This window comes from Gorilla gorilla, chromosome 6, assembly GCF_029281585.2.
Source record: "Gorilla gorilla gorilla isolate KB3781 chromosome 6, NHGRI_mGorGor1-v2.1_pri, whole genome shotgun sequence".
NCBI classification, from domain to species: Eukaryota; Metazoa; Chordata; class Mammalia; order Primates; family Hominidae; genus Gorilla; species Gorilla gorilla.
Genome location: NC_073230.2, coordinates 103,393,576 through 103,411,126, shown reverse-complemented (window position 1 = coordinate 103,411,126; position 17,551 = coordinate 103,393,576). Strand labels below are relative to the sequence as shown.

Here is a 17,551-nt window from a genome sequence, read left to right as displayed (position 1 = left end):
GACATTGAGTAATTGATAAATAATAAAGATTTAATTCTCACAGTTCTGGAAAGAAAGTCCAAGACCAAACTGTTGGCATTCAGTGTCTGGTGAGGGCTTTTTTTGCTTCCTCTGAATGGGAGGAACTCTGTGTCCTCACATAGCAGAAGTTCCTTCAGCCCTTTTGTAAGATTACTAATCTCACGAGAGCTCTGCCTTCATGACTTAATCACCTCCTAAATGCCTCACTTCTTAATACTATCACACTGTTATTTAAGTTTCAACGTATGAATTTTGGGGGACATATTTAGATCAAAACAGGAACCAAGACAGAGAGACAGAATAGGGAGGTAGGTAGAGTTCAAATAATGTAGGTAATATAAAAAATGTTGCAGCTCATTTTAATGGGAAAAGGGAGCAATGGAATTTTTTTTTTTTTTCAATGACATGATTTTAACTAGATTTGAACAGAAGAATGGCCACTTGGCCCAGGTAGAAGTAGATGAAGTGTTTGGTTTCATGTGTCAGGTAACTACCGAAGCTCCTCCCCACGATGCAACTCCAGGTGAGATTGTACTTCTTGTCAAATTCCTTCTTGATATGAACCGCAGTGTCCTCTATGTTGTATTTCTCCAGCGCCTGAGCAGCGCACTCCACTGAGTCCTGTTGCATCTCTTCCGACATGTCCGTATTTTTGATCACGGCCTTTCGGTCGCACTTGATTACCACGGAGAACTGCAAGGGTCTCCTGGGGAAGGTGCTAGCACCGCTCAGGCCCGGCTGGAGCTGCCTTTGCTACCGAAGCCGTGGCGCCACACGCCCAGTGATCCATCCAAAAACAAGGACTGAAGCCTAAATTCCAAATACCAGAGACTGAAATTTTCAGGCTTCCTAAGGGAACACCTCGTTTGAACCTTTGTCGTGTTTTGTACAGGGCATTCTCTGTACTGTTTTGTTGTGGTTATAAAACAATTAGTAGAATAGCCTACGTTTGTATTCATTTTCTGTTCCATACTTCTGCCCCACGTTGTTTTCTCTCAAAATCCATTCCTTTAAAAAATAAATCTGTTGCAGATGAAAAAAAATTTTTTAAAATGACATGATTGAATGTATGTTTTGAAAACAATCCTATTTCTGTAGTGTGGCAAATAAATAGGAGGAAAACCAGAGTCAATATAGGAAAACCCAAATTTAGACTAATAAAGCGATCTAAAGAAGAGATAAAGTTTGCTTGAGATAAATGAAAACAGTGGAAGTGGAAAGATGTATACTTATTCAGAGCAGGAATCGCAATGAAAATGCTAATGATTTGGATATGGTAGAGGAAGAAGTAAGAATTATCCTAAACTGAGCAATTGGATGGACCCAACATTTTCTGGGAGAGAGAAAGTTGGTTAGGGTTATGCTTATAAATTAAGGCTTGATCATGAATTTTGAACATAATATCTGTGCTCAGATTAGAATTTTCATCTGAAGTAAAATTTTGGAGACTATTGCATGTTTAGTTTGCTGTGAATATGGAAAAAATTATTTATGAAGATTGTAAAGTTCAAACATGTTTTCTAAAAATATTTGTTCAGAGTCCTTTTTAAAATCATTTATAAAGTCATATTGAGAAACTGAAATGAACAAATATTATAAAATATTCTTTGAAAGAAGATGGATGAATACGTATCTTTCAAGAAACCCAGCATGGTTTCTTTTAACCCCTATTTTAAATTGTTTGAAAAGGCAATGGATCTGAGGTGAAGAACAGTACAGATACTTAGAATACAATTAAGGTACAGAGAATGATAAATTTGGGGTCACATTTTAACAAGCCAGCAAAACTGGGAGAGAGACTAATGTCGTGTTGAAAACATTGAGCTAACTGATATTAATTTCTATAGCTAATTTCATTGAAACTGTTTATGTGCTTAGCACTTTACATGTTTAACTAATATATTCATAACAATCTGATGAATTAAGAAATGGTATTATTTTTACTTCAAAGACCATGAAACAGACTCGGGAGAGTTATATTTCTTAAAAAAGATTACCTGCAAGGGCAAAAACTAGAATATAAATTTGTGTGGTTTCTATCCACCTCAAAGACAACACAAATCTCCATGAAAGGGAGACACAAAGATATTCATGAGAAACACTGCCTTGTATTTTATGTTGCTGTTCTATAAAATGAGATGTATACAATAAGATTTAATAAAATATAAAAACCTAGAAAACTGCAAAGTCTAATAACTTTGGATCAGACTTTAAAAATTAATCAAGTAGAATATTTCAGATGATTTTTCTCTATCTCATCTGGCATAAGGTGTGGAGGATTGGCAAACTGAATTATTTGGCTATGACATGATGAGTAACATATGAGTGAAAAATATCTAGACATGAGACCCTAGCATGTGCTTCCTAACCACTCTTTGGCAGAATTGAAGCTTCTCGTCTGTCTGCTAGCCAAGACTCTTAACATTAGGTATGGCATCATTAGGTATTAGAATGCTTTTATAGCGTATTTCTTGGAAGGAATTTTTGGGAAGCCTTAAATCTTAGCAAATGGGAACATAGACCTTTTAAGGTAGTGTCCAGAGATGAACTCAATGTAATTTTCCATGTTTTAACAGCTGCTATTCAAGGAGATCATATTTTTTTGCAAACAAATAGCATTTTATAATGTTTACAGGTAGTTTTTTGCTATATTTATTAAAAAGTAAAATCAAAATGCTAAATGGTAGATATTAATTAGATGCAAAATAATGCATAGGTCCCACATGTATGAGTTGGTTTTGATGTCATGAAAGAAAGTACATTTAACTGCTTTGATTAACTGACATAACTAAGAAGAACTCAACTGTATGACCAATTGGGAATAATCTTTGGTAGAAAGTTGGCCTATAATTACTTGTGTCTTATTTGCCTCTGGCTCTTTTTCTTTGGCTTTTACACTGCTGGTAGCATTTTTTAGCCTGCAGGGACATCAAGTTTTCAACATTCTACCAGTAAGGAGAAAAAATGCTCTTAAAGAGTCCTGATATTCAAAGCCTCTTATATAGAGTCCTTGGGATACTTTATGAGGTCACTGGTCCATACAATTGAGCTTCTAGTGAGACTAATAATAGAATTATAAGTAAAAATTGAGTATGAATACACTTTCTTTTCTTGGCTCTCTCTTGTGTGATATATATTTGGTATCCCTTTCCCCTATGTGGTTTCTACGGAAAAATAAGGTCTGAGGTTTTATTATTATTATTTTATTATTTTCTTAATAATGTAAGCATTCACCTCTCCCCTGAATGATCAGCAAAAACTGAGTGGAGGCCAACAACAACAGCAAAATTCCTAAGCTGGCTTAGAGATTCTCTACTTATTTCTATCTTATATGCTGTTATTCATCATTTATCAGTGGAATTTGTATGGTCTAGAAGAAAAGGATTACGGTATAATCCCAGGGAAAATACACAAAAAGCTACCACTGTGTCTGTCTCTCTCTAGTTAGCATCCTAAGGTAAAACTTCAAGAAAGGCCCTAAAGAATAATATGTAATTTGGCCCAGCTTACAAAGGTAGAAACCCAAGTATGATTTAGAATCAAGTGCTGGGTAGAAACAAATATTTGCCTTGAGCATTGTCTTCAATGAAGGCAAAAACAATTTGGATTTTCATACTTTTCGATAGTAGAATAAGTCTAAGACAATGAGTCCCATAAGTTATTGGATTACAAATCTTAGAATCACATTCCATGAGTACATTTTCCTCCCTCAGTAAAATTCCATCAATCTATATTAAACCATTAAGACTCAAATGGTTTTAAAAATTGGCAAGTAAATAAAAGAGTCATAGGGTTTTATTGGACTTTAAGTCCTCGCATTCCTTAAATTATACCATGGGCAAACATAAATTTACAATGTATCTGTCTTAACTTTGCCCCTATATTTTGTGAAGTCAAAACATTTCAATTTCAGGAGCTAAGCAATTACAGTGTCCAGTCACTTTGCAAATAAGTCTGCTTTGTCTGACCACCTGAATACACAAGTCCATCATTCTTAAAACAAAGTCTTTGCCTCAACATTTCTTTTGTTGGCTTTATACTAGTTAGCTACTTTTTGTCAGCTCTTGTCTTGATAATCTCCTTTACTTGGGACACTTATTGCTTCCTCTAAGATTTGAATCTTACCCTGTCCTTACCAGTATTTCTTAAAACCTTAAAAATGTACCCTCAAAATCCTGTCCCATCACTGGAATCTTGACGCCTTCTGTTGGGCCCACTGACACTATTCACTTGTCTGGATTTTTGAAGCTTATTGGTCCTATGTCAGTGTTCCCTACTCATCTGTTAAAATGCTCACTAGTTGTCTTCGGCTGAATTTTGCCTATTATTACCAGTTGCTATTCTATCCATATTCAGATCCTATTTGTCCAGCTGGACTGGCTGTGGTGTATGAAATCACTAATCTTGGTTAATTGTTTAGTTCTGATACTGACCTAGCTGAATTTGTTAATGGTATTGAGCTTTATTTTCTTCACCTTCAATATGGGGACAGAGTTAAGCATCTATGATTTTATATCTAATTAATATAGAGAAAGGTGGTTATAAATATACAGAAATTATATAGATAAGTAGGTAACATTGATTCAACACTTACTGTATGAATAAGCACTGTAACAAGCTCTTTATTGAAATGATAATAATGTAGGGATTGCTATGATTTCCATCTACGTGACTTGCTAAGATCTCAGACTTTCTTCTGAATCCAAGACATAATGACTATTATGACTTAGTTTATACTATTATTGTAAGAAATAGAGATAAAGCCCTTGGCATTGTCCCTGATATTTAAGCGGCAACTCCACCTGTCCTTGTGGCTGAGTTTAAAACAGACAGGAGTCCTGATATGGTTTGGCTGTGTCCCCACCCAAATCTCATCCTGAATTGTACTCCCATAATTCCCACATATGGTGGGAGGGAACTGGTGGGAGATAACTGAATCATGAGGGCGGTTTTCCTCACACTCTTCTCCTGGTAGTGAATATGTCTCATGAGATCTGATGGTTTTATCAGGGGTTTCTGCTTTTGCATCTTCCTTATTCTCTCTGCTTCCTGCCATCCATGTAAGATGGAACTTGCCCCTCCTTGCCTTTCACCATGATTGTGAGGCTTCCCCAGACACATGGAACTGTAAGTCCAATTAAATCTCTTTCTATTGTAAATTGCCCAGTCTTGCATATGTCTTTATCAGCAGCATGAAAACGGACTAATACACATGGCTATTTCTCTGTATCCGTAATAATATTTTATAGTATTCTGAATAATTGATTCCAGAAAATATAATCATGCTTTGGTACTGTGAAGAGTCAATTTCATTTACAAAATAGTGGTGACGGTGCTACCAGATGAAGTCTGTGGCGATAACTACACCAGAATATTTCTGGTGATAGATATACCAGAATAGATAGAGAAAGAATCTATAGAACAAGACAAAATTTCAGTTTTTGTAGTTTTCATCCTTTGCATTAGTTCATTCACTCAACCTATATGCCTATTCTATATTTAAGATATGGCCAGCATAATTGTATGTATGCTAGAAATATTGTGGTGAATAAAACAGAAAAAAAGTTTCCATATTTTGGAATTTAGAACCTAGTGGCACAATCCATCTTTACCAGGTAAGTCATGACTATTTAAGAGAAACACAATGAGCAACTGCCTGGTAACTACCAATTAATGTTATGTCCCCATTACTATGCAATTAATAATTAAGAAAGTCAATATTACGACTTTTGACACCCAAAAAAGATGAAAAAGGTAGTTTTTTTTTCCTACGAACTGATTCTCTTTCCTATTTTATACTTTGCTTTTCTTCATAGTTGCTAATAGCCTATGTGTGGGTGTTTATCTTATAAGTAAAACTTGTTTATTTGCAAATGTTTATTTTCTACTATAATATAAGATGCACTAGAATATAAGAAATCAGGGATTTCTGTCTGTTTCATTCAGTGTTACATATAATATAAAAAGTTCTGACACAGAGTAAGTACTCAATAAATATTTGTTGACTAAATTAAATTGATGAATAAAATAGATTCCCAGGGAGCAAAGGGCTCCATAGATATTCCCAAAGGTAACTGGAGTTGAAGAAGAAAAGGTCTCCATTTGGTATTAGATGTAGCATATCTTTGTATTAACAGAAAAAAAAAATCCTATGTGAAACTTTGTTGGAGGCTGGAATTAAAGTATAATCGGGGTTGGAATTAAAGTATAATTCCTTTAATACTGAATATATATGAAAACAAGAAAGTATAGTTTATTACTTTTAATGGAAATGTGTTTATACCCTCCTTTCTAATGTGGCCTGGTGAAAAATGGTTTCATATATAAAAGTGATCATGAAACTTCTTTTGAACAGAAAACAGATCTAAAATTCAGCCAGACATAAAGAAACAAGATATTTTCTTAAAATATGACTTGGGATGAAAAGACCAGGGCAATCTCTCCATATTTAGTTTTAAATCTCAATGGAAGGCAATTAATTTAAGGTGTATGAAAGGATAATTCTATAAACATGTTTAATGAAGACTTTCCTATGCCAAGGATGGTGATTATACCAATTGCAAATGATAGATTTATGTTTTTAGCTTTTCCCTCACATATGCCAGCTGGCCTGGAATAGAAGAATATGAGTTAAAATACATTTCACTATTGTGCTAAAAATATCATTTTGACTTGAAACTTAGGCCTGAGATAATAGTCTTACTTGTAATGCATACCTTTAGAGATAATATTTTAGACAGTTGCAAAATAGGACAAAAGAGATGACCCTTTAAAAAACATATAATGAATTCTTGACATTTCTGTAGTTTGGCTAAATCCAGTGTAAAAACGGTTTCAGGAAGTGAGATGTTTTATATAGTTTCATTTTATAAATAAGAATATGTGTGTTCTTTTAGTTTAAAAAGCCCCAAATGCAATGACTATCTTTCAGACTGCTTTTGCCTGAGGAGGAAAACAATTATCATCTTGTTTTATTTTTTGTTTCAATAATTTTCAATTCAGAAAATCAAGTTTTAAAAATTATGTTTATGCCTTGTGAATATCCTAAAGTGTTTTTTTAGAAAGCAGCTGTAATGAAGTAAAAAATAAGTATGAGGAACAAGCTAAAAAAGAATTTTATTCATAAGCAATAAAAATCTCTATGTGATGATTCTAAGAATTTTTCAAACTCAAGGGAAAAAGTGGCCCAAATCATTTCACAGGTGTCACAGTTTTCAGATTTAGAGATGAGATAGCATCATTTATTATCGAAGTATTACTAAATCAGTAAAAAAAGACATTTTAAAATATCTAAGCCCTCTATAAGTTGTAGACAATATTTATATTTCAATCTACAAAATAGTTAAGTATTAATATTTGGAAAGCACAGGAACCCATGACCTGACGGGACTTCATTCTATAATTCTAATCGCTAAATTTAATTCATAAGAGAAATAAGTTGTAATTCTAAGGTGGTTCAATTTATAAGTGAATGATGTAAAAGAATCAATGCTGCTTTTACTAAGTTATACAAAAGAACTACTGACAGAGAAAAAATTCATAAGCCAATATGTTTCGCAACGTATTTTTAATCAAAGAAAGATTAAAATACCTAACAATAGCCTTTCAGACTAATCTTTTATTCATTAGTAGATTATACCATTAATCGACATCACAGTTTTATTATTTTGTCTCTAATACTTCTAGAATTTTTGTCTCTTATTAGTATTTAATATTTACTTGTGATTAAAAGAAATTCTTCAATTTGGTGAGACATTCACAAAAACACACACATGTGGCTGGTCTTTTTAAGAGAATGCTGCTTGCCTGAATCCATCTTTATCAGGTAAACTACGACTCTCCCAGAGAGCCACAACTAGCAACTGCCTAAAAACTACAACCACTCATTTGCCTTCATTCCTATGTATATAATTTCTACCCTCTTACCAATGAATATAGTTCTCTTTTTAAATTTGGGATAATGCTGGGGAATGGCGATGGGAAAGGGAAAAGAAAGAAGCATGGGCTTTGGAAAAATTTGACCCTGTAGCTACGTTCATGCCTAACAGAATTTTTAAAAAATGAAATAAAATAAAATAAGTCTTCAGATGGTAGAAAACCCAAGAGCTGTCTTGCCACACAATGATCAGAATAAACACTAAGATTCTGGTAACTTCTTATAACACCTGTTTATAAATATCATTTAATCCTCATAGAGCTCTTTGAGGCAGATACTTTATCAGGACCTCTTTAAATGTACAAGAGATTAATTTAACTCAACTCTGTTTTATATAATTTAGCTAAAATATTCTGACTCAAGATCACGAAGTGCAGTGGTTTGCAGTTTGAGGAATAGTGACAAGGACGCTTCACCCACATACCATCAGAAGTCATGCTCAAATTGCATTTGGGCTACTTTAAACTACTTACACCACAAGCCTGCTCTGAGTTTGACAGAGAGGCTACTCCATTTAATTATATATTATTTATATTAAATTTTCCCTTGCCTGAATTAGGAAAATGATTTTATACATTTATTATACAGTTGGAGTTTTTTTGTCACCACCAGAATTATTTTCTGGGATACCCTGACTTCCTGAATGATTTTTAAAATTTGCAAATATTACAGTTTATCTTATAAAATTCTAAATTTTCAAAAACGTATAATGTCATGTATTTACCATTACAGTATCATACAGAAGAGTTTGATCATCCTAAATCTCCCCATGCTTCACATTTTCATTCTTCTGTCCATGAACACCTTCAATCATTGATATCTTACAGCCTCTATAATTTTGCTTTTTGCAGAATGTCATACAATTGAAATCACACAATATGTAGCCTTTTCAGACCAGCTTTCTTATCTTGGCATTATGCATTTGAGTTTCCTCCATATCTTTTCATTGCTTGATAGTTCATTTTTTAAATCACTGAATCCATTGGATGATGTAACACAGTTTGTTTATCCTTTCGCCTGTTAAAAACATTCTAGTTGTTTCCAATTTGATTGTGAGTATGAATAAAGCTAAACTTTCCTCTGCATGTTTTTGTGTGATCATAGTTTTTAACTCAATTAGATAAATACCTAGGAGAGCTACATCATATGGTAAACCTATTTTCCTTCTTTGTAAGAAACAGTCAAATTATCTTCCAAAATGGCTGCACAATTTCACATTCCTATCAGCAATAAGTAAGAGTTACTGTTCTTCCACATTCTCATCAGCATTTGGTATTGTTAATGTTTTGAATCTCAGCCATTCTAAGAAGTCTATAGTGGCATCTCATCACTGTTTTAGCTCAAAATTCCCTAATTGCAAATGATATCAAGTATCTTTGCATATTCTTGTTGCAGTTTGCCTTATCTTATTTAGTGAGGTGTTTACTGTGATCTTTTACCCATTTTTCAACTGCGATTTTTATTTATAGTATTCTATTCTATACATTTCTCTCTAAGCACTGCTTTTACTTTATCCCACCAATTTTGTATTTTTATTGACTTTTAGTACAAAATACTTGTTAATTTCTCTTGAAACTTCTTTTTTGACCCATGTTTTACTAGAAGTATGTTGTCTAATCTCTGTTTTTAAAATTTTCAGCCCTATTTCTGTTATTGACTTCTTGTTTAATTCCTTGTAGTCTGTGAAGATATATTCTATGAGTATTATTCTTCAATTTTTCTTTAGAGTGTGTTTTAGGGCCCAGAATGTGGGTTATGTTGGTGGAGGGTCCATGTGAGCTAAGAAGGCATCATGTTGTGTTGGTTAAAATATTCCATTCTATCAATTAGATATATTTGATTGATGATTGTGTTCCATTCAACTGTGTCCTACTAATTTTCTGCCTGCTTTATCTGGCCATTACTGAAAGAGAGGATTGAATTCTTCATCTGCAATAGTGAATTTGTCTATTTCTTCTTATACTTCTATCAGTTTTGCATCATATATTTTGGCACTGTGTTGTTAGGGGCATATACAGTAAATTTTGTTTTGTACTTTTGGAAAATTAACCTCTGTAACATTATGTAATGACCCTCTTTATTCTTGTCTATTTTATTTGCTCTGAAGTTTATTTTGTCTGAAATTAATATAGCTACTCCAGCTTTCTTTCACTTAGAATTAGCATAATATATGTTTCCATTCCTTTACCTTTAGCCTGTTTCTTTATATCTAAAGGGAAATTTTGTAGACAATGCATAGGTTTTTTTAAATATATTCTGATATTCACTGTTATTTAATTGGTACATTTAGGCCACTCAAAAAGTGCTTATCAACCACTTTTTAAAGTGCTTTTTTATATAGCTGAAATTATATCTACTGTATTTGTAACTATTTATTTTGTGCATTTTTCTTTGTCTTTTTCAGTTCTCACATTTTTCTTATTTTTCTGGTTTTATTGAGAATCTTACATTATTCAATTTTGTCTCCCCTCAGTAAAATAAATTTTATTTCCTTAAAAAATGTTTTAGTGATTGCCCTAGATTTTGAAATGTACATTTTACAACCATCTGAATTCATTTTCAAGTAACCCTATACTTTTTTTGAGTAGTGTAAGTAATTTCTAACAGAGTAGTTAGTCCTAATTTCTCCCTACTGTTGTTAGTGGTGGCAAGTCTGTACACATATGCAGCAACCTCAATTCTTGCTGCTCACTCAGATGAAAGAATTGGACTAGGAGGCATAGGGCAGAAGGGGAGACCCAGGCACGTTTTCGAGCAGGAGTGACATTTTATTAAAAAGCTTTAGAGCAGAAATGAAAAGAAGTAAAGTACACTTGGAAGAGAGCATGTGACTTGAGAAATCAAGTGTGTGGTTTGACCTTTGACTTAGAATTTTATATGTTGGCATGCTTCTGTGGTCTTGGGTCTCTTCTCCCCTGATTCTTCCCTTTGGGTGGGCTGTCCGAATGCCCAGTGGCCTGCCAGCACTTGGAGGGGACTGCATGTGCAGTGTATTTACTGCAGTTGTATGCATGCTCACTTGAGGCATTCTTCCCTTACCAGTCAAGTGTTCCTATAAAGTCATATACCAGTTAAACTCTGCCATTTTGCCTCCTAGCATGCATGCTTGAGACCACTTGCCCAGCTCCTGAGATCTTATTGTGAAGCTGATCAACAGTTTCAGGTTTTTCTAGCTATTGGTGCCTTTCTCTGGCACAGGCTATTGCCAATTATTATTTAAGAGAGACAGTTAAGTGCCTGACCATCATCTGATGGTCACCTGACATTCCTGCTGGTAGAGGAGGCCCTCTCCTGTCCTCTTCATGTCTGACTAGCTACCTATGCAGCACCTCTCTTATAATATTGATGCCACTTATTTACTTATTTGTATAACATTACAACTTTGAACAAATAGTTATCTATTAGATAACAATTATACATCTATTATAGATTTATTAGATCTGTAATGATAATTATTTATACATCTATTAGATCTATAATAATAATTATATTATATTATATATAATATATATAATTATATAATATATAATATATATAATATAATAATTATATTATATTAATATGATCTATTAATAATAGATCATAATAATAATTATTATAGATCTATTTTATATAATAACTATAATAATAACTATTTACAGATCTATTACATAACTAGCTAGATCTATTCCTTTTGACAATTTCTCATTAAACATAGGAAAACAAAATTTTATTTTACCGATATTCATTGCTTCTCAGATGCTCTTTCTTTATGGAGCTCCAATTTTGTATATAATTTTCCTTCTTTCTGAAGAACTTCTTGTAAAGTTTCTTTCAGGTAGTTTTTACTAAAACTGCTAGTAAAAAATGTTTCCTCAGTTTTTGATTTTCTGAGAAAGTATTTATTTCTGCTTCACTTTTGAATGATCATTTTGGTGGATAAATTATTCTTAGTTGGAATTTTTTTTTCAGCATGTGAATACTTCACTCTACTTTTTTCTTGCTTCTATTGTTTCCAAAGAGAAGTTTGATGTAGTTCTTATCCTTGTTCCTTGAAGGTGGTTTTCCTCTCTTCTGTCTATCTTGTTTCTTTTTCTTTATATGAATGCCAAGGTGTATATTTTTTGGTCTTTATTTGCTTAGTGTTTTCTGGGTCTGTGTTTTAGTATCTGTCAATAATTTAAAAAAATTATCAGTTATTACTATTTCAAACATTTCTTGTGCTCCTTTTCTCTCTTTCTTCCCTAGTATTTCAATTACACATATATTAATCATTTGTAATTATCCTACAGTGCTGGGATATTCTATTATGTCATTAAATTTTTTTTCTGTTCATTTCAGTTTGAAAAGTTTCTATTGACATAATTTCAAGCTCATTGACTCTTTTTCTCAGATGTGCCCAGTCTACTTATAAACCCATCAAAAGTCATTTTACATTTCTGTTACTATGCTTTTGATTTTTGGCATTTCCTTTTGACAATTTCCCAATGTTTCTATTTCTCTGCTTACATTACCCATACCTTCTTATATCTTGTCCACTTTTCTCATTAGAGCCCATACATCATTGATGAAAACTGTATCAGTCTGTTCTCACACTGCTGATAAAGACATACCTGAGACTGAGTAGTTTATAAAGGAAAGAGATTTAATTGACTCACGGTTCCACTTGGCTGGGGAGGCCTCACAATCGTAATGGAAGGCAAAGGAGGAGCAAAGTAACATCTTACATGCTGGCAAGCAAGAAAGAGAGCATGGGCAGGGGAACTCCTCTTTGTAAAACCATCAGATCTTTTAAGACTTATTCACTATCATGAGAACAGCATGGGAAAGACCTATCTCCATGATTCAATTAATCCCACCAGCTCCCTTCTACAATACGTGGGAATTATGGAAGGTACAATTAGAAATTTGGGTGGGAACACAGCCAAGCCATATCATTCTGCCCCTGGCGCCTTCCAAATCTAATGTCCTTTTCACATTATAAAACCAATTATGCCTTCCCAACAGTCCCCAGAAGTCTTAACTCATTTCAGCATTAATTCAAAAGCCAACAGTCCAAAGTCTCATCTGAGACAAGGCAAGACCCTTCTGCCTATGAGCCTGTAATGTCAAAAGTTAGTCACTTCCTACATACAATGGGGGTATAAGCATTGGGTAAACACACCCATTCTAAATGGGATAAATTGGCCTAAACAAAGGGGCTACAAGCCCTATGCAAGCTCAAAAATTCAACAGGGCAGTCAAATATTAAAGCTCTGAAATGATCTTCTTTGACTCTAGGTCCCACATCCAGGTCACACTGATGCAAGACGTAGGTTGGCTCCCATGGCCTTGGGCAGCTCTGCCCATGTGACTTTGCATGGTACAGCTCTGCTCCTGGCTACTTTCATGGGCTGGCATTGAGTGCCTGCAGCTTTTCCAGGAACATGGTGCAAGCTGTTGGTGGATCTATCATCCTGGGGTCTAGAGGACGGCAGCCCTCCTCCCAGAGCTCCACTAAGTAGTGCCCCAGTGGGGACTCTGTGTGGGGGTTTGCATCCCTTCGGCACTAACCTAGCAGAGGTTTTCCAGGAGGGATCTGCACCTGCAGCACACCTCTGTCTGTACATCCAGGCATTTCCATACATTCTCTGAAATCTAGGCAGAGGTTCTGAAATCCCAATTCTTGACTTCTGTGTACCAGCAGACCCAATGCCATGTGTTAGCTGCTAAGGCTTGGGGCTTGCACCCTCTGAATCAACGACCTGAGCTGTACATTGGTCTCTTTCAGTCAAGGCTGGGAAGCAGGGCACCAAGTCCCTAGGCCGCACAGAGCAGGAGGGCCCTGGGCCCATCCCAAGAAACCATTTTTCCCTCCTAGGCCTCTGGGCCTATGAATGGAGGGGCTGTTGCGAAGTTCTCTGCCATGCCCTGGACACATTTTTCCCATTGTCTTGGCAATTAGCATTTGGCTCCTTGTTACTTATGCAAATTTCTGTAGCCAGCTTGAATTTCTCCCTGGAAAATCATTTTTTATTTACTACTGCATTGTCAGGCTGCAATTTTTTTAACTTTAATGCTTTGTCGCCTTTTGAATGCTTTGCTGCTTAAACATTTCTTCCACCAGATACCCTAAATCATCTCTCTTAAGTTCAAAGTTCCACAGATCTCTAGATAAGGGGCAAAATGTCGTGTCTGTTTGTATGGCAAGAGTGACCTTTACTTCAGTTTCCAACAAGTTTCTCATCTCCATCTGACACCAGCTCAGCCAGGACCTTATTGTCCATATCACTATCAGCATTTTGGTTAAAGCCATTCAACAAGTCTCTAGGAAGTTCCAAACTTTCCCACATCTTCTTGTCTTCTGAGTCCTACAAGTCTTTAGGAAGTTCCAAACTTTCCCACATTTTTCTGTCTTCTTCTGAGCCCTCCAAACTGCTCTAACTTCTGACTGTTACCCAGTTCCAAATTCATCTCCACATTTTCAGGTATCTTTACAGCAGCTCCCTACTATCTGGTACCAAGTTACTGTATTAGTCTGTTCTCATACTGCTAATAAAGACACAGCCAAGACTGGGTAATTTATAAAGGAACGAGGTTTAATTGACTGACAGTTCCACATTGCTGGAGAGGACTCAAAATCATGGGGGAAGGCAAATAAGGAGTAAGGTCACATCTTCCATGGCTGTAGGCAAGAAAGAGATCATGTGTAGGGGAACTTCCCTTTATATAACCATCAGATCTCATGAGACTTATTCACTATCATGAAAACAGCATGGGAAAGACCTGCCCTCATGATTGATTTACTTCTTACCAGGTCCCTCCCAAGACAAGTGGGAATTATGGGAGCTACAATTTAAGATTTGGGTGGGGACAAAGCCAAAACATATAAACATCCAAACCCTGTAAAAGATTTAAAGAGTTATATTCTGAGCAAATATGAGAAATCATGGCAGAGGACAGTCTCAAGAGGTCCTGAGACAGTGTGCCTGAGGCAGTGAGGTTACCATTTGTTTCCATATACTTTAGGAAGACAGAAATTATAGGCAAATACTTAAATTAATACATATATGATATACATTGGTTCAGCCTACAGAGGCAGGATATCTTGAAGTTGACAGGAGTGGTGGGGGGGAAGACTGAATTAAAACTCATAGGGGGATTCAAACATTTTCAGATTGCTAATTGGTTGAAAGAGTTAAGATTTCTAAAGACTTGTCAGTAGAAAGAATGCTTGAGTTAAGGAGGGCTGTGGAGGCCAAGGTTCTTGTTATGCAGAGGAAGGCTTCGGGTAGCAGTCTTCAGAGAGAATAGGCATAAGCATCTCTTTTCAGATCTTAAAGGTCTCTGATGTATCTCTCTTAGATCCAGGAAAGAACTAGAAAAAGAAAGCCTGGCTGCATTAATGAAGATTCTCTCTACAGATATATATTTCCCTCACAACAGACAGCTTTGCAGGAACATTTCAAAATATGTCAAAAAATATGTTTTGGGGTAAAATGTTTTTATCTTCTTCAGGGTCTGCTATCTGTTATGTGATGCTATACCAGAGTCAGGTTGTAAACTGGTATCTTATTGCCACAGAAAGTCTGTTTTGTCAGTTTTATGATCTTTATTTTAGTGTTAATGCTGGCAAGTTGTGCATAAACTCCAAAATGGAGGGGATATATCAAAGTATGTCCAACCTCTCTTCCCATCATGGCCAGGAATTTAGATGTATAGGTTTCTGTGGGGTCTCCTTGGCCAAGAGTGGGTCCATTTAGTCAGTTGAGGGGCTTAGGATTCTATATTTAGTTTGCATTCTTAATTATAGTAATTTTAGATTCCTTATATGACAATTCTAAAGTCCATATCAAATCTGAGTTTATGCTTGATTTTTGTATTTTCTCTTGCCTTTAATATGCCTTGTAATTTTTTGTTGAAAGCCATACAAGATGTATCAGTTTCAGAAAATGTCCTTTAGTATGGCTTTTATGATAATCTTGCTAGAAGGTAGTCTGTGTATAATGTTTGCTGTATTCTATTGGTACTAGTGCTAGAGGCTTCAGTGTCCTTTAGTGTTCTTGTTATTGGCCCCTCCTCCTCCCTGCACACCCACCCCCAACTTTGGAAAGTTGGAAAGGTTTCCAAGGTTGGAAGTTGGTATCTTATTGCCACACAGAGTCTGTTTTGTCAGTCTTATAATCTTTCTTAAGAAAGATCCTTATGATTCTAAAGATCATAAGACTGGCAAATAAATAGATGGAAGTTTCAGCTTTTACAACTGTAATTCATTGTGATTTTATTGGTTTCCTGTTGATGTGATGGTAAGGTGTGGGGAAAAAAAGTGTTTAATAATCTTGTGATTAAATCTTAGTATTTTACTGGGACTGAGTTGTTGGACTGTGACCTTCACAACTTTTTATTTTTATTTTTTGCCTTTTTCTATCTCTCAGTAGAAAGAAAGAAGAAAGGCTGGGAGGATTTAGGGACTGGAGTTTGTTAATTGTCCTCCCCCCAGGTCAGATAAGTTTCTGGGAAAATAGTTTTCCTTGCAGTGCTGTCTTCATTATGGAGAAAATGATTTAGCTGTGTTTCAAAAGGGTTACTTTTTTCCCTGTCCTGCCAAAAATATAAGGGTATTTTTCTTTGATCTTCACCATGAGAACCTGATGTTTTTCTTAGAGGTAAAACTCACAAAAGTATGCTCCTACCACCCCAACCCTATGACTGGGTGACTAGGAGTTTCTCACTCTCAAGCTAGTCCACACTTAGCTTCCAGCAATTCATCAAAATTATCATTTGAGTATTCTTATCAGCATATGGCTCCAGCAGCTTCTGGCCCAAGTAATCTGACGGCAAGTATGCTCATCTTTGTTCACCTGTCTCTAGCTTCTAGGTTGGTGGCTTTGCACTGTGACCTCAATTCTCTGATGCTTCTCCATTAAGTCATTAATTATTGGTTTGTTAAGCATTTTCCTTGTTTAATTGTTATTTATTTATTACTGCTTTCTCTTGAAATTGTTTTCTATGATCTTAGTAGCACACTATAAACATCATTTTCTCCCTGGTTTTCCCTGTAATTCACAAAATTGAATACTACTTCTCTGTGTTTTATTATTATAACAAACACTAGCTCTCTATTCTATATTGTCCTTTATGTTCACTTAGCAAACTTTACCTGGAAAGCTCATTCATGCTACCGTCTTCAATGATCACCTATAGAATTATGCCATGGAACTATTTTGTTTGGTCTGGACATCTTCCAAAGTTCTAGATGTGTGGGTCCATCTATTTACTGAGCATCCTGACACTGAGGCATAAAATTACTGAAAACTGATTACTGAGGAGTACTCTCAAGAGACAACCTGGTTAAGTGTACATCTTACTCAGTGATCTTTCCCTCTTGCAGGAGTGATCTCCTCTCCAGTTTCTGCCTGCTTCTGTTGTTCTCCAATGTCTTTAAGAAGGTATCATCATTATAATTATAGCTTATCTTGGTATTGATGGAAGGTTAATCTGACATAATGTTTTCTTTCATTATCAGAATCATACCTATTCTGAATGAAATTAAATCCTCAAAATGTATTCAAACTTATCTCTGTAGTTCACTACCTAAACAACTGTGAAACTGACACTGAGCACAATACATTTACT

The 17,551-nt window shown here is 35.2% G+C and overlaps 1 protein-coding gene across 1 annotated transcript; it reads right to left on the bottom strand.

The window, feature by feature from the left end:
* Positions 1-432: 432 nt before the first annotated feature.
* On the bottom strand, positions 433-17,092 carry LOC101135308 (dynein light chain 1, cytoplasmic-like). Its single transcript, XM_004045673.1, has 2 exons — positions 17,076-17,092; positions 433-727 (listed from the first exon to the last, which is right to left on the bottom strand). Exons 1-2 carry the CDS (start codon positions 17,090-17,092, stop codon positions 433-435), a joined length of 312 nt encoding a protein of 103 aa, XP_004045721.1.
* Positions 17,093-17,551: the final 459 nt, after the last annotated feature.